Source organism: Saccostrea cucullata, unplaced genomic scaffold (assembly GCF_032062105.1).
Source record: "Saccostrea cucullata isolate Sc308-1 unplaced genomic scaffold, CSIRO_AGI_Scuc_v1 ctg559, whole genome shotgun sequence".
NCBI lineage: Eukaryota > Metazoa > Mollusca > Bivalvia > Ostreida > Ostreidae > Saccostrea > Saccostrea cuccullata.
The window spans coordinates 60,074-84,449 of record NW_026922212.1 but is presented as its reverse complement, the minus strand read 5'-3'; the positions used below and the strand labels follow the sequence as shown (position 1 = coordinate 84,449).

Below are 24,376 nucleotides of genomic sequence, written 5' to 3'. Positions count from 1 at the left end.
TAAGAGAAAATGTCTATTGATTGATTGTATACTGTTTAACGTCCCTCTCCAGAATATTTCACTGATATATAGACGTCACCATTGCCGGTGAAGGGCTGCAAATTTAGGCCTATGCTCGGCACTTACGGCCTTTCAGCAGGGAGGATCTTTATCGTGCCACACCTGCTGTGACACGGGGCCTCGGTTTATACGGTCTCATCCGAAGGACCACCCCATTTAGTCGCCTTTTACGACAAGCAAGGGGGTACTGAAGACCTATTCTAACCCGGATCCCCACGGGGTGAAAATATCTATTAACGAAAATGGTATTTTTTCAAATGAATGAAGTTAGAGTGGGAAAGGTGGACATTTTAAATTTTCTATTAAAAGAAGAGGACATAATGCGCATATTCGTTACTTGATAGAAATGAAACCAAAGTACAATTTACATAGTACAACTGGTAATAAATGAACAGGTATTAAAATGAAGTTCGCGCACCGCTTGATGTAGCGGTAAGAACATCTGCTCTAGAACCTTGGAGTGAGAAGCTTATCCTTACGTTGTGAGTTGGAATCCTCTGCGGGACGTGCAGACCGGTCTTTACGATTAGACCATATAAACTGAGGTCCCTCACTAAAATTTTCAGCCCTTCACCTGCAAGTGGTGGCATCTGCATATGAGGGAGAAAATCTTGAGAGGGATGTTTAACAGCAAACAAATTAAAATGAAGTGGAAAACTTGTAAAGAGAAAATATCAATCAATGATCTTGACAATTTTCTATGTTTTAAAAAATGGCGAATTACTACTTCTACTTGTAAACCAACTGAGGTTTTTTGAACAGTGTATTTTTTCCTGCAGTAAGCCTGTATTTAGCTGTTAGTAGAAATTATAAGTTAAGGTACATTACTAAAGATAGAAAAATTCAATTCCCCGCAATTTTCATCTAGTTGATTTTTAAATTTTGTACAAAAGAGAGGAGTATTGGCCATTTTTAAACGTATTTAATAATAGAAATTTGTATATGTAGAAAATAAAAACGATTTCATCGTAACCCTTGACACTGGCGTGTATTGTTAGGCTAAATTTAAGGTGCGTGTAGGTTGTATCAAAGTCAGCGACTTGATGACGTCACGAAGAAATGTGTTTATTTAATGAGGTTGACGTCCCCAGCATCACGCTTCGAGCTTTACAGTATGACGAGGCAAGGGTAAAATAATTTGTAAAATATTGTTCGGATCTGTGGTAAAATTTATGTTAAGTTGCACAAAGACGTGTCGTGAAAACATATCCCGCGGCCCCAATCTTTGCGTGTGTTTCTCGAATAACGGGACAGAGTTGTTAAAAGAAATGACAATTGTATGTTGTCATATTCTATAATTATTCGACACCTGGGAACGGGATGTATATGAATGGGACTTTGTCTTTGGTCGTCACACACTCAAGAACATTACAACTGGCGGTGCGTGTCGGTCAGCAAATGTGCTGATCTCCATAAAAAATAGGATTATTGAATTTTGATTTGTGTGCATTAGGAAAATTACAAAAAAAAATCACAATTGAGAAAGATGGGGATTTTATTACTTGTAATTTATCTCTGTTCTTCAGCTGTTAATTTTGGTAAGTACATCACTTTGACGCGTTTTCCGTAGTCGTACAATGTCAGCTTAAAAAGTCGGAAGTATTGAAATATTTTTACAAAAATCGGGAATTATAAGAATTTTCGGTAGTTAATGTATATTGACCGGTGGAATTTACGTTGCGATTCCTTTATGAAGTTTTCATTTTTGCATCGTACTTGCACATGTAACTGCACACATGTCTTGTACATTTCTTGTAAAGTAGGGAAAAAAAGGGGGGGGGGGTGATCTTAAAGCTTTTTTTATATGAGAGATCTTTTCAGTACATGTGTAACATAACAATTATCTGTAAATTCTTTTCTCCATTTATAATTTTCAATAAAGAAATCTTTTTTTTTAAGGTAATGCATGCGATGTAGAAGACTGTCAGGAAAAATACGATGAAGTCAATGACGTCATCAACAGGGTTCCAGCGCCAAGATTTGCTTGCAGGTGAGGAATATTATTGTCCACCTCTTTATTGCTTGTCATCATAAAAGGCAATGCTGTGTCTTGAGCGCGTGTATGAACACCCACCGCAAAGACAAGCGAATCGTGATATGTTGTAATGAATGTAATATGTAAATCGTGTTCGGGCAAATCATGCACACGGTCGGGGAACTATAAGTAATTAGAATCAACTTGTTTTGATGTTCAGCATTAAAAAACAACAACAATTTAATCGTTTTGAACATAAAATGTTTAATTTTGTATGTCATTGGTATAAGACAAAGAGATGTAAATTCACTTATTACATACTCAACTCTTCAATATTCTATACATTCTTCATGCAAGAGTGTACATCGTTCAGTTTTGAACTAGCTACATGTATTGTCAATGAATGGAATCTTATGTTATTAAGTATCATCCGTTGATTTTTATTTGTTTTAACTTTGTCTACTTTTTGGTACAAATGAGTAATGTATAGCTAAAAATGCCAAAACTTTCAACATTTAAAAATACACTGTACTTACTTCGAATGATTTCAAATGCTGGGACCTTCAGAATATAAAAATATTTCCTTACGCAAAGATAAATGTCTTTCAATGTTACCTAATTAACATTTAGTTTCAACAGATAAATCAAAGGAATGGTTATATTTGTATTTTAAGAAAAGGTCTTTAAATTTTAATGATGATAATTAGTTGAGAGAGTAATGGACGTTTAACAATACAAAAAGAATACAAATGAATGGTCTTTATGGTGTTCAATAACTTGTACCAATATATTGGTTTTTTTAAAATAAATATGTTTGATAAATATTTAATATGTTGTAATGAATTTAAACAGTACATGTGTATTATGAATATTTAATTCAGAATTTTGACGTTCTGCTTCACTGATTACAAAAAAGTTACAATCCCGAAACAAACATTTTAAATCAACTTTAATTTACTGTTTTGTTAAATTGAAAATATAAAAACTGATGTGTACAGGGTGATGCAATCCAATATTGTTGAAAATAGAGAAAAATGTACGCAGATAAATAAAAAAGACCCCTTTATAAATTAATATAAAGACAGGAGACAAACTCTACGTATGACTCAATCCACCATCTAACTCGGTTCCTAGAGATAGTTCCTGTTACACTGCAAATTTGACAGCGTATGTAAATGCCGCAATTTTTTTGTTTGAATACCACAACGATAGGAGGGTGACATTTATGACCTATTTTATTTTTTCTACGTTTTGAAATTTATGAAGATATATTCTATTTAGAGTATTGATAGTGGATTCTTAGGGGGAAATGATTTTTAAAAAAAAAAAACAACACACGTAAGGGTGTATAGTTAAAATTTCAATGGGTTTACATAACAGTTGAATGGACGATTCTAAAATTTTGCAAAGCGTTTTAAGCTGAGGATCCCCTCCCGATTTTTATTCTGAGCATTTGAAAATCAAAATCACTACATTGTAGAACCAGTGTTTAGTGATAGGAATCGTTCAGGAATTTAAAATTATCCGTTAAAGATGAAGCGTATTACAAATAAAATTTAAAACTTTTGTACTTTATACGGATTGCACTTATATTGCCCAAAAAAGGGGAAAAGGTGGGGGGGGGGGTAACTTGCACTCGTAACTGGTAACAAAATTCTTGTGCCCTCCTCTCATACCCAATGAAATCCACCTCTATATTTTTGTTTTTATTGTGTTTTTGGTAATTATATTAATATGTTACAAGGAAATTGAAACAAAATTTATTTTAGCCCTGCATTTTTTTTTTTTTTGCTTTTCAACAATACCTACCGGATATTTGAAAGGTCGTTTTGCATTGAATGAATTAGATTTTTTGAGTCAGGACACCTTGTAGACAAATTAGTGGTTACTTTTCGGTTTGTCCTGACCATCTGCCTTCTTTTTGTGGTCAGTCAAGAGTCAATTTTGATATTTATATAAATCAAAGTAAACTGTGTTTCCAAAAAAATCGTGACAAAACTCTGGTGTTGTCCTTCTGTTGAAATGAAATGTCCTTCTGTCGGAGAAAAACAAAAAGTATAACTATTCTTAGATTTATTTGAAATTAAAAAAAAATCAGTACTATACTTACATGTAATTAACTGATTGTCTGCAGTATGTTTTGTGGTCTAATTTTCACAGACATGTGTATTTAATTTTTTGTTTTAAATGGATTGGTACACCAAGAATTTCATTAAATATGACAGATAGAATTCATCATTTTTCATAATTGATGGTAACTGGTGAAGTAGAGTCGGTGTCATTGAAATGCGATGTTAATGAGTTGTTTACCCATGTCGTAGAGGAACACTACCACCTTAATGTCTAATGTCGATGTACTGGCCTGATAGGATGAAAGTCGTATTGCATTTTTACTGCCTTAAGGGTAAAGAGAAATTGACACAAGATATTTATTTATTGAAAGAAATGGCCAGCAATTTCTGGAGTCGTTGTTTTACTGAACACTAACCCGCAGAAAGAATTTGTCTATAAAAGAAAAAAAGTTTCTTGACTAGTCTGTTAGTAAATTTTCACCTCGACCTCAAGATAAAACAGAAATAAAACACACACATAGAGAGAGAGAGAGAGAGAGAGAGAGAGAGAGAGAGATGGTTATTAATATTTTTGGAATAGGAACAGAAATAAATCAAGAAACTCTCTGTTCGTCCGTTTGTTTTTCTCAAACCATTGAGCTGCAACAACAGGGAATACTTCCTCCTAAAAACCATATAAAAACGTCGGTGTGAATGTTTGAAGATTGCATTAAAGTAGGGAAAATTTACTGCAAAGTTATAGAGATTTTACTCAAAATACACCCTGAAAAGATATCTTGTGCTTACATTGGACATCTAAGCACGTGGTGTAATAGGAATTTAACATTAACAATTAAATTAGAAATTCGACATCGAACAAAATTTCCTATATGAGCATATATTATACATATGTATTGGTAATTTCTTTGTTGATTTTATAAATCCCTTGATGATATCAATTTCCTTGGTTTATTTTTCCTTTTTTTAAAGTTTAATTCCAATGCGAAAATTATCTTATATGCCGAGTTTTCTTCCCAGAAAAATAACGTAAAGAAGTGAATATTCTGATGTAAATTTCTTAACTCACTTTCAGGGCTCTAAACGAGTACATAGAGTGTCTTGCAGACCAACTAGGCGATTGCTCTATCCCGCATAGATCTGCAATTCAGCATGTAAAGTCCAGGTGGACAAAATATGTGAGCACCTGCAATAGTGTACTGCCCTTTCAGGATGAAGACAGCAGTGAGACCACCGTCACTGTGTCAGTCCAGAACGGCGTGGACGAGGTCCGAAACCAGTTAAACGGTGTTATGTTATTACCACAGCCTGTACAGTCTACTTTTATGCAGAAATTAGTGAGCGACCAACCGCTAACTCAAGACAGAGTTCTTGGAAACTTAGCCGGTAGAACAGGTGTACTAAATAACATAAAGGAAATTGTTAAAGAAACCGTTGATGAAGTTATTGATAGTTCCAGGGAAATTCCAGACCGTGTTGACGATGTTATTGAAAACGTTCGTGATATGGTCATTTCTAAAATTAATAGTGCTCATCCCATCATTCAACAACTCGCTGACAAAATAGAGGATAAGATAGACGAACATGAGGATAATTCACATGAAGATGATGACAAACTAAGCAGGGAAGTAGACAACACCCAAAGCGAAGAAGATTTGATTGAAAATTCGGAGAACAACAGTGTTGAGGAAACTTTCGACGACATTGTTGACTTTCTGAACGATCACCTCTCGGCAGATGATGGACATATCCAAACCGATTTAGAGGATGTTGACAGTAATGAGATAGAGGACAGTCGTGAAGGTAAGCAAAAATTGATTATATTATTGCTCTGTCTAAATCAAACAGGAGAAAAACAAAAGAAGTCAAGTACCCCTAGCCAAAAATTTAATTATTGCATTATATGACCTTTGTTTGAAAAATCCATCAAAGATAGTTAAGATGTTACACTTACCTAGAACGTGATATTAATATGAGACTATTTATTTTAGACACTGTAGACGATATTGATGATAGCAATGATGTAAGTAAGGATAAAGATAACTCAAAGGACCATGACAATGAAAGTAATGAAGAAAACACTAGCATCAGCGCCACCGAAGATATCGATGATTCAGGAGAAGATGGCGACAGTAATGAAAACGATGATCTTGAGGTTTCACTCGATACAGACAACAATAGCGATTTACTCGATGATATTGAAATTGATACCTCGGATGAAAATATCCTAGCCACTGATGATTCAGATGAAAACGAAATCTCTCTTATCAAATTAAACAGTCAAAACGACGATTCAAACGAAAATGATGATAGTGAGGATCTTGACAGTAACGGCGATGACTCGCATGAACATTCCGAAGAACATAATGTTGAACATGACGATAGCAACGAAATTGACATTCTAGACAGTCACCGGATTGTTGATGACAGTGATGAAAACGACAATCAAGACAGCAATGCAGATGTTAGCGATGAAAATGACAGCGATGAATACGACAATCATGAACACAATGATGATAGTAATGAACATGATGATAATAGTGAAAACGACAACAGTGATGAAAATAACGACAGTCATGAACACGGTGATAGCCAGGATGATTCACATGAACACAGCGAAAACCAAGATGATTCTCATGAACACGGACATAGCTCAGAAGGACACAGCCAACTAACAGTTCTTACAGGTGACGTTTTATAAAGTAATCTTATGGTTAACAAGGAATGTCTTTGCATAATGACATAGTTAAAAATAGCAACAGAATGCCCATTTAGTTGCAAAAAGATGTCTCATTAGCAGAAATATGTAAATACAAAACTTGATGAAAAACTCTCCCTTGATGTATGCAAACACTAGACTTGCAGATTTTATGCACAAACTTGCAATTTAATTATAGTGAGAAGATTCACATATTGAATCTTTACAAACGATAAAGTAGCTTGATTGGAAATCAACAAATGGGTCAAGAATACATTTCATTTATGAAATTTTATTTCAATTTCAGATCCATCCACGGGCACAGCAAATAAGGAGGGTAATTCCCGGCGTAGGTCTGGTACCGGAGTGGGCGGGGTCCATCAGTACAGTTCACTAGGAGGAGGTGAGTAATCAATTTTAAACAATGACCCCCCAAAAAACTTACGCCCCTCCTAATATTACATTTAAACGTTTTTAAAAAGGCTTAAGTATAAAGAAAATTTCTTATGATTTAAACATAAGTATCTCAGAGCATTCATCAACAATTATTAATGAGATTGTCTTAAGTAAAGAAAATAATACATTTTTGATTTAATGAGAAAACAAGCTTTCTCCTAATGATATTAAATCATGCAAATTCATAACATTTATTGTATAACATTATTGTGCAATTTACATATATATTGAAACACTGTCCATTGTTTTAAAGACAGATTACAATAAAATTTAAGACGACTTAACAAAGGGTGAGGTATTTTAAGAACCAAAAAATATTTTTTTGTTTACTGAATGACGTAAATGCTTCACTTCAAGTGCATTTTGATAGCATATCATATGGATTGCGCATGATCAAATTTAATATGCATGATTTAGAAGGGTATGAATATCGATGCAAGAGATGGATATATTTGCAAAAATATTGAAACTATAAGATGCAGTGCCAAAAGGGGGGAGCGAAATTTAGTATTATGTTTTAGGAAATGAATGGTTGATATTTGCAGAATGATAGGCATGTGCGAGATAAAATGAAATTGGCGTAAATTACTATTTTTGACTTGTATGATTTAAAATGTCTGTAAATACTGCTTGAATAATGAAAATGGAAAAGGGGGAGGGGCGAATTTCAGTATTCTGATAATTGGAATTGTATTGAAAATTACAAGATAAGAACGAAAATTGGGTGAAGTATCGTTTTAAAAATATTGAATTTACCTGGAGGAGGTAATTACAAAATTTACATTATTACTCATAGAATAAAAAAACACCATTAACTGCATTGCCTGTTTGACTAAGCTTTCTTTCATTTACTTCCAGACGACAGCTCCGGGTCATTCATTGCGCCGTGGACGACACTTCTTCTCATTTGTGTTGCCTTGGTGATGTAAACAAGACATTTTCCACCCCAAATCTTCCATTCATTGTGCCATATTGCAGGAGAAAGTGATGACCATTTATGGAGATGTTTTATGTATTATTTAATGTATTTGTATTCGACTGTCTTTTGATGTGATTGGTGCTACTATTTGGACAAATGCTTTACGTCTTCTGTTTTTATAGTTTTGTTATAAAATATTTGAATAAAATTAATTTTTATCTTTTTTTATCTTTTCTTTCATGTATTTTTTTTAATTTTTAAATACTTAATAACAAAATTTTCTTTACCTTTGTATATAATTTTGGCATGTTAAGGACAGATGATACAAACAAACTTTTATCAAAGAATTTGAAAATAATAACCTGGGTCATGTTTAAATTAGTAAAATGAATAACTTTCACCACGTAGTTTTTAATTTTTTATTCAAATTTTCACAAAAATGGAATTTGAAGTGAAAAATATTTTTTATAGATTAATATTAAGGATGGTTTCAGAAGGACAGGTTTTTGAGCATCACAGAAGGTTTACAATTTCTTTATATTCTAGAAAGAACTATATGCGGTATATTGCATATGTTTGCCCCCACAAAAGTCAAATTTTGAAAACTTCCTGAAATGTGCTGAATTCAATAAATTGTACGAGAAATATAAGTTAACAGAAAATATTATAGTTCCAGAGCAGTGTATTCACAATTTCTGTTTTTATGACGTCACAAACTAGTCCGATTTTATATCCTTTTTCAGAAAGAGGACAAAATGGACAAAATTTCAACAATTTAAGCTTTAGAATTTATAGAGCGCATGTGTGTTCAGGAACAATATTGACATATTTCATTGATATTATCATTCAACACATTATATCAAAATATTAATCCTGAACACACATGCGCTCGGTGACTTTCATTTAAAATATCGACGAAATATGTACATTTTTCTGCAAAATTCATAAAAAACTGAAATTTACGTCATATTTGTGACGTCATTACGTACATATGACGTCATTACTTATGAAATTATTCAGTGCTTTGAAGTCAGCATATACTCCCCTGTTTAAGGACTTAATTAAATATTACTCCATCAAAGTTTGATTTTGGGGGGCAAATGTTGGTTAATACCGCATATAGTTCTTTATTATTTGCATCATTTGCAATGAAATTAGGCCATGAAATATATACCAATCCAGGCATCCATTTTTTGTTTGTATCATCTGTCCTTAAAAGGTGTTGAGAGCACTAATGAAGTTTTACTGTCCCTTTTTCTCAAGCCAAAATGAATAAATAAAGGTCTTGGGACTATTTTTTTGATATCAAAATATTTGTTTGGTGTACATTTTAAGTTGATGTGAATCATTGCGAAATTTAAAGCCTTGCCCTCTTTATCAAAGACAAGATAAATAAAATTGAAATGTAATTTGTGAACATGCATAAAAAGATGAACAGTTCAGCAAAATTAAAATTGATAATCATGCAGTTGATGGTATGGAATATTTGCTAACAGGCATGTACTTTTTAAGAAAAATGACACTTATGTCTCGATTTACTTGTGGAGAGTTGAATTGATGCTAGCTGAAATTAATTCTTAGTCTTCTCGAAACTCAGAGACAACGATTTGAGGAGATAAAGAATAACACAAAAATTTCAAACAAATGTCTTTATTTATGGACATAAATCATTTAAAATTTTTGTACACCAAATAATTAATTACGTAATGATAATAGTGGGTACATTAGTATGTACGATAGACTCATATATACCTCTAATATATAGGGTCTTAATGTTGTCTATTCATATTTGACGCTAAAATAAAAGCATACTAGATTATTTACTGTATAAAAAGGATTTGTTTGGTTTTGCGAAGTGGCAATTTCCCGAAACCTACGCGTGCAGTTGACGTCAAATAGAATTAACTTTGGACTGTCGTACAATAACTTACTCAAAACATGACAAGTTTCAGATACGACGTGTGAACTACTGTGAAGTATAAAAATGAAATATCAAGAATTATGCAATACATTGTTTCAGGTTAGAGTAAAATCAGTATATAACCTCTGCAGAAATACAAATTAACACGTCTGGAATTTTGAAGTCATCAGCCTTCTTAATAAGTTTGTCATATTTTCAAATAATGTACCATTAAACCTTTGATGAATCTCCTGCTTTACACCTTGACATTAATCGGGAGGAGAAGGCACAGACCAATAGATGTTTTAGACGAGAGAAAAAAAAAAGATCATCTATTCACAAAAAATCTTACGACTAATCGTAGTCGTAAGACGGTCGTTAGATTTTTTCGTAAGATTTTGGTTATTCACAAAAAATCGCACGATTGACGTTACGTCAAAAAACAGTCGTAAGTTTACGTCTAGTCTTGGGTTGTCGTAAGTCTATAAATACTACATGAAATATCAACTCTAAAAATAAAATTAGCCACTGCGTTTACTTTATCATAAAATATAAACAAAACGGAGCGGGGACTACTAGTAATATTTGGGTCAGCGCACATCTGTTTGAATCATTGACCAAAAGAAAAATGATGCCGTTTGCCGAGGAAGTAAAAAAGGGATGTCTACCATGAAACTATATTATTAATGCAAAAAATATGAATATAAAGAGATAAAGAAAAGGGGAAAAAATGCCTTCAACAAAATGGTTATGCGTAAATAATTTTAAATTTTTAAAATTTTAAGGGGAGGGGTAGAGAATTAAATTCTCTTTTCAGCAAAAATATTTTAAATGATACTTTTATCAGAGTAGTTTGCTAAAAGTTAGTTTTATCAAAGTAGGGGATAATCGCTGGCCTTAAATGAAAAAAAAAAACAAAACAATATTCAGAAAAGGTGCACTACATGCCTAAGTTATCAACATTATCGCAACCTGGTAATCTTGCAGGTGAATAAAAAAAAAACGTGCTGGAACAATTTTCATGAATTCCAATGTAAAATGGGGTTTAATATTCATCTATTAATTGTATTAACTTTAAAAGAATTTTTGAACCCGTCACTTTGTTATTCAAGAATATGTAATAAAAAAGATATACGACGCCTGCAAATACTAGCTACAAGAGAAAAGCATTGTACTTGTTTTTAAATATCAGGGGGGAAATTGCACTATATAATTAACTTTGACGAGACAAGATATACTAGTATACAGTCAATATCGATTATAAAATTATTTCACTTCTGTTTCAAATTAAATAAAAAAAACTTTACGTTTATTTTATAGCCTCGAATCGAATGTGTTTTCTTTCGCTTCTCATCAAATTTGAATAATATACTTTAGAACTATATTCATTTTTGTTATATACAACTTTTAATTTTATGTTGCCTTCAGTTATTTGTGATGGTTAACTGACTTTGAACACATCTTCACCATTTTCTCAATCGGCTGCGCACTCTGCACCTATCAAAATTTTCCGTCCATGCATGATGGATACAATCAAGTTGTACGCCGGTGTAACGACGAAAAGTGACCCCCGTAGAATGTTGACCCCGGATCAATATTCTACGACAAGTAGGGTCATTTTTCGACTGTAGAAAAACATTCCAGACCAGTAATTCTACGACTCCACACACGTTGAAAAATGACCCCCATAGAAATTTGACCCCCTACTTTTATATACTATAAAACCTCATATCTGTGTCTCTTGATATTTTTTCATACGCAAATAAAAGTAGGGGGATTTTTTTTTTGTACTTTAATCTTTTCCAAAATATATTTGATTGCATATCTTAATAGTAGCATCACAATCAATGTATCTGGTATGAATTTATTTTTGGCTTGCAGAATCCCAGTGAAAACTTTCATTTCACTTTCACAGCCGAAAAACCTACGACTTTTCAAGTTTATACATAACCATTTCCCACGATAAATTAAAGTCCAGGTTTTTTTTTATATCATTGACAGGTGCTTTTTCAATAGAAATGTAACTCGTAAATTTACTTACGTGATTATTAGTCATTTGCAAAATTAATTTGTTAAAGCACATTCCGAGTGCACACACAAGTACTCTGAAGTTGATATCAAAAAGATGTGTGAGTTTGTGATTGACAATATCTATGTGGTTTTTGGAGACCAGGTCTTTCAACAATCGATTGGAATTCCCATAGGTACCAATTGCGCTCCGTTATTAGCAGACCTATTTTTATATTCATATGAAGCAGAATTCGTGCAAAATCTTATGCGTGAAAAGTAGAAAACACTTGCTGTGGCCTTCAACTTGACATTTAGATATATCGACGACATATTGTCAATTAACCATGGTAATTTCCATTCCTACGTCGATACGATATATCTGGTGAGTTTGAGATAAGAGATACCACAGAGTCTGACACATCTTTTTCTTGGATATTTTACTTGAAAAAGACGCTACTGGTAATATAACAACCAAGCTATATGATAAACGTGATGACTTTTTTCTATCGTCAACCTCCCTTACTCAGCAATATACCTTCATCACCAGCATACGGAGTTTATTTATCTCAGTTGATTCGATACGCAAGAGCATGCTATACATGTACCTACGTACATGTATGAACAACTTCTAAAACGAGGTAAATTATTGACAAGCAAGTAGATGAAACAAGAATATCAGCAGTTTCGCTTAAAGTCATCATTTCGTAAGTTTTATGGTCGATACAATGACTTTGTCAGCAAATACAATTTATCATTAAGTTAAATGCTGACTGATGTTTTTCATACTAATTGTTAGTCCATTATTTGCACACTGAATTGACGACGGATTTTTCGTTATTTCCCAATCATGACAAGGAGCACACGGCGGGTGTGACCGGTCAGCAGGGGATAGTCACTCCTCCATCGCACCTGATATTTCGGAGGTCTGTGTTTGCTCTGCTCCTATTTTGTATTGTTTTATAGAATTTGATATTGAATACTGTTCGTGATCTCCATATCCTTCTTCATTGAGGAGCATAAATTTATGGTTACATTTTAGGGTGTTTTTTATCACTCAAAGGTTTTGTTCCGAAAACGGCATGAGATATTTCTGAAAACCATAAACTTTGAAAAAAAATTTAAAGTCCAGAAACATAGCATAGAAGTAAGAAAAGCAAATAATTTAATTATATAATTCAATTCCCTTAGCTCTTACCTTTAAACTTACAGATACATCTTATGCATTTTGTTTTAAAATACATAATTTTTAAAGGTACTTGGACACAGATTTGAAGTCAATATTTTTTCTATAATATTACGACATATATATTTTAATAGCATTTCACACAAAAATTAATTAAAAATCTCATTTCATTAGAAAGTTATTAAAACTTGAAATTTTTTGGCGGGTTTGATTGACACATCCTTGCACTTTCACAAATTTTAACCTTATTCTTAATCCTTAGGAAAAGTGGCAATCTTGTGGTGTATTAATGAGAAATATTAAAACTTCTATCCAGGAAAATAGTTTTATTCCGAGTACAAATGTTAGAAAGCAAAACTCCCTCACAAGTATCGTCATTCCTAACTAAGGGCTGCTTACAGAGTTTAGGAAATCGAGCACACTCGTGTTATGTACACAGTTTTTGTAAACAGGGCTCGAGTTCTGTTATTGTTTATATTTAGAATTCACCGGGTGTGTTCAATCTTCAGTGTCTGCTTACCACAACTGCACGGACTGACAATATATTGTATGTTTGTTTTGCTTTCAAACATGTCTACTCTGAATTTTCTGGATTATAGTATCAATATTTTTCATTTATACACAACGAGATTGCCACTTTTCCTAAGGATTAAGAATAAAATTAATTTGTGAAAGTGCAAGGATGTGTAAATCAAACCCGCCAAAAAATCTGAAATTTTAATATCTTTTATATGAAATAAGATTTTTAATTAATTTTTGTGTGAAATGCTATTAAAATATATAAGTCGTAATATTATAGAGAAAATAATAACTTCAAATCTGTGTCCAAGTACCTTTAACTACCTTATATAAGGAACTTAAACACATTGATAACAATTATAGTCTGATTTCTGGTCAGGATTTACCTGGGTTTACCTGTATTTTACCTATAAATCATGCACAGGAAGAATAAATAGGAATTTAATGTATATGAATATTTTTTGCAACAAAATATTATTGAATATTTTATTTAATATTTATTATTAATTTAAAAAATGACTGTCATTTCTTGAAAAACAAATAATTTTTAAAGCTTTACACCGATTACCGATTACTATTTATGATTAATTATTTGAACAAATTTCTATTCTTTTTATAAAAGTAAAGAAATAAATGAAAACTTGTAATGCACATAATAATTTTTGTTGTTTTAAGAAGAAGGTACAGTTTGAGCTTTATTGTGCCCTAAAAATTTAATGTTCTTAAATAGTTATGAAATTGGCCTTAACAATAGTTTAGAAGATGAAAATGATAACTTATCAAAAAATACGGCATGAAGGAGGACCTTACTGGAAATATGACGTCATTAATGTGGTAAATTTCTAAGTTTAATGCAGAAAGACTTCAAAATGACACATTTCTCTGCTAATTTTTCTTTAGAAAATAGTGTCTGCCACCGTCGCCTACTTTAATTTTTGGATATATTGTGTAAACTTCTATGAAAAATCACATATCTTGAAATCTTTCCGGGCGACGATGGCAGAGTATGTTTTCTGAAAGAAAATTCCACCGAAATTGAGGTCTTCTGCAACTTTTTAAGAAAATACGGGAAAATGCACAAGTTAATGACGTCACAATTAGCATTTAGGACGTCATATGAGAAAAACCATTAATTTGTGTATTCTTACTGCAGAGAATTTCTATGATTCAGAAAGAATAAATTTTGATTTCATATATCACTTTCATATTTTAGATAAATATAGGGCTTGATTTGTATTGAAACTGTACCTTCTTTCCCAAATTCTCCTCTATAGGTTCACCTTTTCCCCTATCTACCAACTTTGGTATAGACTATATCAATTAACTAATTATCTCATTTGGTCAAATTCCCGTTTTGCACACATTTTTTTCTATGCCTGAAATTCAAATGTGTGCAAAACGGGAACACACCACTTTTTCCTGCATATACGGGAAATACCATACACATCGAGAACGTCCCACCCAGTCTAAAGTTATGGGCAAGGTTCAAGTTTTTGCGGACAAATAGACAGACAGACGGACGGACAGGTAAAAACTATATAAAACTATATAAATAAAACTTTCTTTTGAGTTTTTCAAATTATTTATTCAGGGTAAAATCAAAGATTTATAATTATTTAATTATGGAAACTTCTTAAACTTTGTCTCTGACACCAGCGAGAAAATGACCCTTTAAAGATTAAAATGACAACTGTGGAAACTTACTGTATCAAATGTAATAAACGATTCTATGAATGCGCATATCTTTGCCCTAATAGCCTTAAACATTTTAATACATGTAGATATTGCTTTCCTTTAATGGGTAAAAACGGTTTGTATTATTAATGTAAGGTATTATATAGCTTTGATTTCGTTATTTAAGGTCAAGATCTAGTAAATAACTTTAGACTAATTTTTTGGTGCTAGATCCATTATGACGTCTTAATCAATTTCAACTTTCTTTTTCCCACACTTTACGGCTTTAGCAGAATTATGTAGAAAAAAGGGTATTTTCATGATATTCAATTTGAAATCGTATGAAAAGTAAACCGGATACCTATATTAAATTTGATATTGGTTTAAAGAAGAGGCCATGAACATACTAATTACCGTTTTCTGAGAGACTGTAGGCAATCTGGATACATTTCCTTTGTCGAATATGATAAAAACTCCCATATTCATGACTGGTTTTCTTAATTTTTCATTGTAAATGACAATTTAAAATACAGTTTTACATCTTGTTTACCTACAAATTATGCCCCGAAACACCTTATTTGACCAAGGTAAAGTTGTAAAGCATCAATAAAAGAATTTATTTCTCAAATTTGATAAATCTCTAGGCACCTCTCATTTACTAGATCTTGACCTTAAGCTTAAATTTAGCTTTCAGAAATTAACACTTCAAAGCATAAGGTTGCTTGATATTACCCGTATACATTCGCCTAAAAAGAATATTCCTACCAAAACGAAAGTTTTTGCATAAAAAAAAATGACAGGGGGTCATTATTCTACGGGGTCATTTTTCTACAATGCACACGGAGAAAAACGACCCCAAGGCCATAGTTTCTACAGAAAAGTGGGTCATTTTTCTACGTAGAAATTTGACCCCCTGGTCAATATTCTACGGGGGTCACTTTTCGTCGTTACACCGGCCTCCCCGGGTACTTCGAATCATCAGCTTCATGTTTAATTTATATATATCCCACAGAAAATCTATAAATTTTCTCAATCTAATTTAAACATGTTGAAATACTTACAGTCATTTGGCCAGTTCTTGATTTTGGCCAGTTCCGAATAATTAGTAATTTAAGGACTGATAATTAATAAATTCAACGGTGTAAAAATAAATTTATTTCTATGGTAAGAAGGCTAACTTATGAGTGTTTGAATAATGTGAAGTTTTGATTTTTTGCCCTCGGTTTGGTTTCGTTATCGCACTTGAAACTGTCGACATACTTTTACAATGCAACAAATCTAAATCACCACGACGCGTAAGTCTGCAGAAAAAACCTCTGTAGATACATTAATTTTTCACATAAAACCACTTTTCAGATATCAAAAGTAAGTTTGATATGTACTCTAACATATACTAAAAACTTGTCAAAAATAAATATTTAGAACACTAGAAGATACCGAAATAGTTTCGTGTTCTTATTTTACCAGTTCCGAATACCCATTTTTTAACAGTATTATGAATTCACTCTTCGTTGTTTTCTTCATTGTAAACATGACTAATAATACTCCTGCTTGAAAAACAGGAAGAAGGGGTATATAGTAATCGTATACTTTGTCCATCCATCCGTATGTATGTCCGTCCGTCCGTTTGATATGCTCTGGGGTATCCATTTCTTATCCGCAACTCCTCTTCTACCACTGAATGAAGTTTAATGAGGCATCACAGAATTTAATGAGTCTTTCACAGAATCTTTGTTTAACAGTGCCAAGGTGCACCTATTTTATTTTTGGATCAAGCACATAATTCGGGCTCCCTAAAAAAACGTAGATACTGTCATTCTTTGTAATATTGAAAGGTATATTGTATATCCACCTCTTATCCGCAATTTCTCCGATAACACTGAATAAGATTTAATGATACTTTCACAGATTCTTTATTACATTGTGACCTTTTATTTTACTTTTTGATCTGACACTTATTTCGGGTCTCCCAGAGCAAAGCATGGATTTTGTCATAAATAATCGTAAAGGCGGTGTGGGGTATCATTAAAATGAGCTCAGTGCCCACGGTACCTCTAGTTTCTCTTCAACCTTTGGAAATACAAATAATTTATTGGTAAGCAATTAATTTAACTTTTCTTAGGCATGCCAATGGATAACTGGGACGTATATTTTTTAATTTTAGTTTAAATGAATAAGAATCCCTAGGCTATCCGGAACTCGTCGGCTTATTCGTAACTGGTAAAATGGACACCTATGGTAACTTGCGAAATAAAGAGGGTGTTGCAGTTCTTTTGTTATTTTCCCTAAATGTGTAGCAGATTAAAAGAAGAATTTTTATGTTGCAGAAACTCATATTAATTTTTTTCAAATGCAACAATATATAAAGCACAACGAGAGACAATATTTGGAAGGTGTATATTGACTTCCAGTTTGCTATTAAATGATGTGAAAATTAGTCATGCGCCAAAATATATCAGATTTTCCCTTTTTAAAATAGGGAATCCCCATTGTTCTGAAAAAGTGCCTCCTTGAAACAAAATAATTTTGATATATACATAAGGAGGCAGGAATTTTCTTCAAAACTGCCATTTCCGATTTCTGTTTCAAAGAGGCACATTTTTGAAAAACGCAAAAATTGAATAAAAATTTTTCAAACGAAATGCAAAATATGTACGTTAAATAACACTGCAAAACCATCGTGTCCGAAATGGTCCAGTGGATATGCTGGTGGGCTTCCAACTAGTACTTTTACCAGAGAATGGGTTCGAATCCTGGTATGGATCATTTTTGCATATTTTTTTTCCATATGTAATGGTTGTGCAATGAAATTATATATATTTTGAAAGAGAGAGGGAGGGGGATGTCAAGAAGTTAATTTTAAATAACTAATCAATATATTAGAAATTAATGCAGGATTAAATTGTTTTCCTTGATATGTTGTGACTTAAAACTAATGCTTTATTTAGTTTTGTCTTGGAAAATAAAGTTACTGTATTGTTTAAATAATTTATTTTTTACATACTTTAGTTATTGCAATTTTGGTCTCTTAGTAGCCAAGATTTGATTCGAAACAGATAAAATTTCTTGGATATAGCACCAACAGTGTGATTATGGGACGCAGTTTTATGTCATGAAAAATATTTCGCACGATGTCTACAGTATATCTTTCAAAATGGTGCTTTAGCCATTGTCCTTTTTGTTGTTCCAACCTCTTTCGTGCAAAATGACGAAAGTTTTTTGATATATCAAGCAGGAAATACCCGCCGTAAACATTGTCCTCTACGTAGCTGTATCTATATTTAGCCATAACGAGGGTATTTAAAAATCCTTCTCGATATATAGGGAATAATCGCGAGTTTCTGCAACACCCTCTTTTTTTGAGGGAAGGCTGAACTTTTATGAAACAATATTTAATTCCACAAGTCATCGAACTGCCTTGACAAAACACTTAGATTTTGAAATAATGCCTAGTATTTTTATAGCACCACCGAATCGGTTTGTTATTCGGAACTGGTCAAATAACTGTATTGTTGATTGGAATTTTTTTAACCGTAGGCGTCGGTAGCAAATTGAAAGTGGGGTGGCTCTATTGACCATATAGTAAAATACGTTTACAAATTCTTTAAAAATATTCTGTGTCCATATATGGCAGACAAACTACTTGCAGTCACCCGCGTGGCGCAGTCGTTATACCGATTGTCTTAGAGTCGCAGATTAAGGAGCTGACCACTAATTCGGAAGTTACGAAACTTAGAGACAGGCCCTGTGTATGAGTGAAAATTTCTCGAACTTATTGTACGGTTGTTATTAGCAAACTTACTTCTTACAAAATTTTGAAATTCACGGCCCATTGGTTTGAGACATTGGTTGTGAGACGAGCTCTATTGATAAAGTGAGAAATACAATATTTCTTTGAACTAAAAAATGCAAATGCTTTGAAATTCTGCTCTGCTCTTGGTAATCTAAGAAACAAACAGGGTACAGAGTTGTGATAAGTAATTTTTTTTTCAGAAGGTTTGTGAAGTTTTTGACCACTGGGTTGTGCAAGGCAGAATTTACTGATGTAGTGAAAATTGTACTCTAATGAGATATGATACATGTATTCTTTACGCCACATGCACCTATCTATGATAATTACAAGAAATGATGATACTGATAGGATGATTGATTGGTTGATTGTACATGTATGTTGTTTGACACTATAATCGAGGATTTCACTCATATGGAGACGTCAGCATATACCCGTAAAAGGCCTTGACTCGGCACTAACGGCCATTGCGCAGTGTTTTTTAACGCGAAATGTAGTAACAACGCAAAATGTAATAAAGTGGGATTATTACATTTTGCGTTATTACATTTTGCGTTGATTTCGACGCAAAATGTAATAACACAAAATGTAATAATACCGATTTATTACATTTTGCGTTATTATATTTGGCGTTGTAACAGAACAGAGAGGGATCTTTATCGTGTGATCGCCTGCCATGACACAGGACCTAGGTTTAAAAGGTCTCATCTGAAGGGTCAAATTAAAGAAAAATATTACACAAGCGTGTAGGTTTCAAAACGTACTTTTATAGTTTTCAATTGCAATTGGACACCCCTTAAAATAGTGTGTAATTTGTTGCCATATGACTCTCCGACTCAGTGTAGATCAATAGGTTTGTAAGATTCAAAAAATGAAAACAAACGTACTTAAAAATTAAAAAATGCATATACTTCATAGCATCAAAACGTCCGACTTTTCGAACATTTTTTACAACTATTCCCCTCGATTTATTTACCCTTTTGACATCATAGACAGCTTAAAAAAATAAAAATGCATCACTTGAATTTACTTACATGTACCTTGTCATTGGTCCTTTGCAATTTGTTGTAATAATGTTGTAATAAAACTAGGGATGTCAAAATTGTCAATACATTGTAATTGATATTCGAATATTCGGTGGGAGTATTCAAATATTGGATAAAATAAATACATTTTGCATTACAGAATATATATTTTCACTTTCCTGTCAACCAGTATACGTTTTATGTCATTATTTTGGAATAAAATTTCACGTAGAGTTTTGTAAATGCAAATTGATTATACAAATCGAATATCAACTCATGGAATGAATATGCGAATTTTCGTTGACATCCCTAAATAAAATATTCTGATTGCACACACAAATGCCATGAAGCTAATATTAAAAAGTTGCTTAAGTTTTTTTTTAAAGACAATACCTATGTAGTTTTGAGATGGTCTGCCAACAATTGTTGGAGTTGCCATGTGTACCAATAGTGCCCCGTTATTGGCAGACCTTTTTTGTACTCATATGAAGCAGAATTAATTCAAAACTTCTGAATAAAAAGTAAACATTTGTTTTGCCTTCAACTCAACATTAAAACAAATCGACGACGTATTATAATTTAACAAAACCTCAGTCGCCCACGTGGCGCAGTGGTTAGAGGGTCTGCTCTAGAATCGATCCTTACGTGGCGGGTTTGAATCCAAGTGTGGGACGTGGAGACCGGTTTTATCGGATGAGACCGAATAAACCGAGGTCCCTTGTCGCGGTAGGTGCTTGAACGAAAAAGATCCCTCACTGCTCAGTGGCCCTGAGTGCCAAGCTTAGGACAAAATTTGTGGCTCTCAACCGGCAAGTGATGGCATCTTCATATGAGTGAAAAATTTTCGAGAGGGGTGTTAAATTATTTTCCAACAAGTTGATACACCAAGGATATCGACAGTTTCTTTCATAAATTTATCATTTTGCAAGTTCTACGGTCGATACTATTACCTTTTTTTGTTATGAAGGATATGGAGATAAAGAACAGTGTTCAATATCAAAGTCCATAAAACAATACAAAATAGGAGCACAGCAAACACGGACCTCCAAATTATCAGAGGTGGAATCAGGTGCCATGGAGGAGTGAGCATCCCCTGCCGACCGGTCACACCCGTCGTGTGCTCCTTGTCATGATCGGAAAAATCCGTCGTCAATTCATTGTATAAATAATGGTCTAACAATTGGAATGAAAAACGTCAGTCAGCATTTGACTCAATGATAAATTGTATTTGCTGACAAGGTCATTGTATCGACTAAGGAACTTACGACATGATGACTAAACTGTTCAAATCCTTGTTTCCTCAACTTATTTGTCAGTAATTTACATCGTTTTAGAAATTGTTCATACGTAAAACATGCTCTTGCGTATTGAATCAACTGAGAGATATAAACTCCGTATGCTGGTGATGAAGGTATATACTGCTTAATAAGTAAGGGAAGTTGACGATAGAAAAATTAAAGTCATCACGTTTATCATAGAGCTTGGTTGTAAGATTACTATTAAAGTCTATATCCAAGTATGAAACAGATGTGTCAGACTCTGTGGTATCTTTAATCTCAAGCTCACCATGATGTATCGTATCGACATAGGAATGAAAATTACCATTGTTATTTGACAATACGTCGTCGATATATCTAAATGTCGAGTAGAAGGCCACAGCAAGTGTTTTCTTTTTTTTTTCACGCATAAGATTTTGCACAAATTCTGCTTGATATGAATAAAAATTAGGTATGCTAATAACGGAGCGCAATTGGTTCCCATAGAAATTCCAACAGATTGTTGGAAGAACTGGTCTCCAAAAACTACATAGATATTGTCAATCAGAAACTCAAGCATCGTTTGATGTCAACTTCAGAGTACTTGTGTGTGCAATCAGTATGCGTATTAACAAAATAATTTTGCAAATGACCAATGACTAGTTAAGTAAATTTACGAGTTCCATTTTTATTGAAAAAGCAGCTGTCAATGATATCAAAATGCCCGACTTTAATTTATCGTGGGGAATGGTTGTGTGTAAAGTTGAAAAGTTTTTAGTTTTTAAGCTGTTGATTTTAGTAAAATGTTGTGATTTCAAATTGTCCAAAAATTCTTTGGAATTTTTGATTATCCACATCTGATTCACACCACTTCCTGAATATATTGTTGCACAGTACTCTGGAAGTTTTTCCTTCACTACTGTCAATATTTTAGTGAGGAGTAACGGAAGAGGCTTGGTTGAACATTTACTGGAACCCGCAATGTATCTTTGTTTGTAAGGATTTTCATGAATTTTTGGAATCCATTACTGTATATAAAGGGTTGTTAAAAATTCATTTTGGCTCTGTGGAATTTTAAAAATGTTTAAAACTGACATATGATTTTGAAGAATTTCTTCCTTAGACAGGGAAGTATGAGTATAGGACTTTTACGAGAAGCACTGACTTTAACAGTTGACGGTTTATTTGAACATATAAACCTGTATTGTACGGAAGCACAGAATTGATAATAGATGAGGAAACCTTTCTAATGGTTTTAGGTATTGTGTCAGGGGCACTTACATGCGAAGAATGAGAATTTAGGGTAGAGTGGTTGTCGTTTTCTTCAAGGACAACTTATATGCGCATTGAAATAATCCGTTATTTTCGTTGAATTAAGTGTTTAGTTATATATTCATATCGTAAAAGAGTTTCCGTACATTATTCTAGTGTAAAAGTAAGCCGTCAACTGTAAAAGTCAGCGCTCCTCGTAAAAGTCCAGTAGGATTACCACTCGTAGAATTAAATCCAAGTTCTTCTAAAATACAATTTATATGATAAGCCTTACAACAGAAGACAATTTTGTTACCTACTTTGTCGGCAGGGACCAGTACGTACTGATCTTGTTATCTATCTAATTCTTTTTTCACTTCTGGATTATTGAACACAGAAGGATAGATGATTTTCATATTGCCCCTAAATCTTTTAATACGCGACTTTAACATGGATCTGATACAATGATATCAAAAAGCCTGGACTTTAATTTATCGTGGGGAATAGTTGTGTATAAAGTTGAAAAGTCGTAAGTTTTTAAGCTGTTGATTTTGGTAAAATCTTGTGATTTCAAATTGTCCAAAAAGTTGTTTAGAATTTTTAAACATCCACATCTGATTCACACCACTTTGTGAATATATTGTTTCACAGTACCCTTGAAGTTTTTCCTTCACTACTGTCAATATTTCATCTCCAATCATACGGTCTTATCCGAACGACAGGCATAAATTTGCGTATCACAGTGGATTCGAACTGCATCTTTCATCTAGAGTAATAATCATGAGCAATCGCCGTCACCTCTACGCAACGCAAGTAACTCGATAACTTAAAGGTTCTCCTTATTTTCAAATGTAAAGAAAGTTTTAAACAATGTAGTTGTAACTTGTTGTATTACGATTTCATGCAATGATATTTCTTTCTGTCATCAAGAAGAAATGCTTTGTAACATATTTGAAAAATTGATTGTTTAAAAATATGTTGCATATATTTTCTGCAATACTATCTACAATATCAATGTTTATGGTGTTTATTTACATTTTAATCACAGATATTAAGATATATATATCAATCATGGGTCAAAATGCATATGCCAGTTACAGTTGTGCCACTGATTTTGATTAAAGTTTCTTCAGCTTTTTCGGGAAAACTTTTTCAGGAGACGTAAGTAAAAAAAACTAAGTTTGAAAGAATCTTCAGAATGTGAAACAATCGGGGGAAACTCAAAATTTTTGTAGCAAATTGGATGTATATGTCCAGGGTGTTCTATTAAAAATATTTGTAGAAGTTTGCAATTCCAATATTAAAAAAGATTTAATTTTTAAAATGTATATGAAATTGCCTTTTTCTAACAAATTCTTAATAAAAAGTCTTCAATGTTGTTACAGATTGTAAAATTATAATATTATATTGAGGGGTTCTTCTTTACGAAGAAGAGGCAAGACGATGCTTCTTAAAATTTATGTATCTTCTTAAAAACTATTAGTTAAGTAAGCATGATGAATGAAATTAGAAAAATACGATTTCATATTGTTGCTTTTTTATGAAAGAGGAAGAAAACGTATAATTGGTCGCATGTTTTATTTTCAGATGA

At 32.9% G+C, this 24,376-nt stretch overlaps 1 protein-coding gene across 1 annotated transcript; it reads left to right on the top strand.

Moving 5' to 3' along the window:
- Nucleotides 1-1,354: 1,354 nt before the first annotated feature.
- On the top strand, nucleotides 1,355-8,401 carry LOC134261399 (protein PFC0760c-like). The gene is made up of 6 exons (XM_062743840.1): nucleotides 1,355-1,598; nucleotides 1,960-2,050; nucleotides 5,180-5,907; nucleotides 6,096-6,791; nucleotides 7,110-7,205; nucleotides 8,117-8,401. The coding sequence occupies exons 1-6, from the start codon at nucleotides 1,547-1,549 to the stop codon at nucleotides 8,185-8,187; spliced, it is 1,734 nt and encodes a 577-aa protein (XP_062599824.1). The 5' UTR covers nucleotides 1,355-1,546; the 3' UTR covers nucleotides 8,188-8,401.
- Nucleotides 8,402-24,376: the final 15,975 nt, after the last annotated feature.

Coding starts and splice junctions, on each gene's coding strand:
- LOC134261399 (XM_062743840.1), top strand. CDS start 1,547: ATGGGGATTTTATTACTTGTAATTTATCTCTGTTCTTCAGCTGTTAAT. Junction 2,051..5,179: donor GCGCCAAGATTTGCTTGCAG/GTGAGGAATATT, acceptor ACTCACTTTCAG/GGCTCTAAACGAGTACATAG. Junction 6,792..7,109: donor CCAACTAACAGTTCTTACAG/GTGACGTTTTAT, acceptor TTTCAATTTCAG/ATCCATCCACGGGCACAGCA.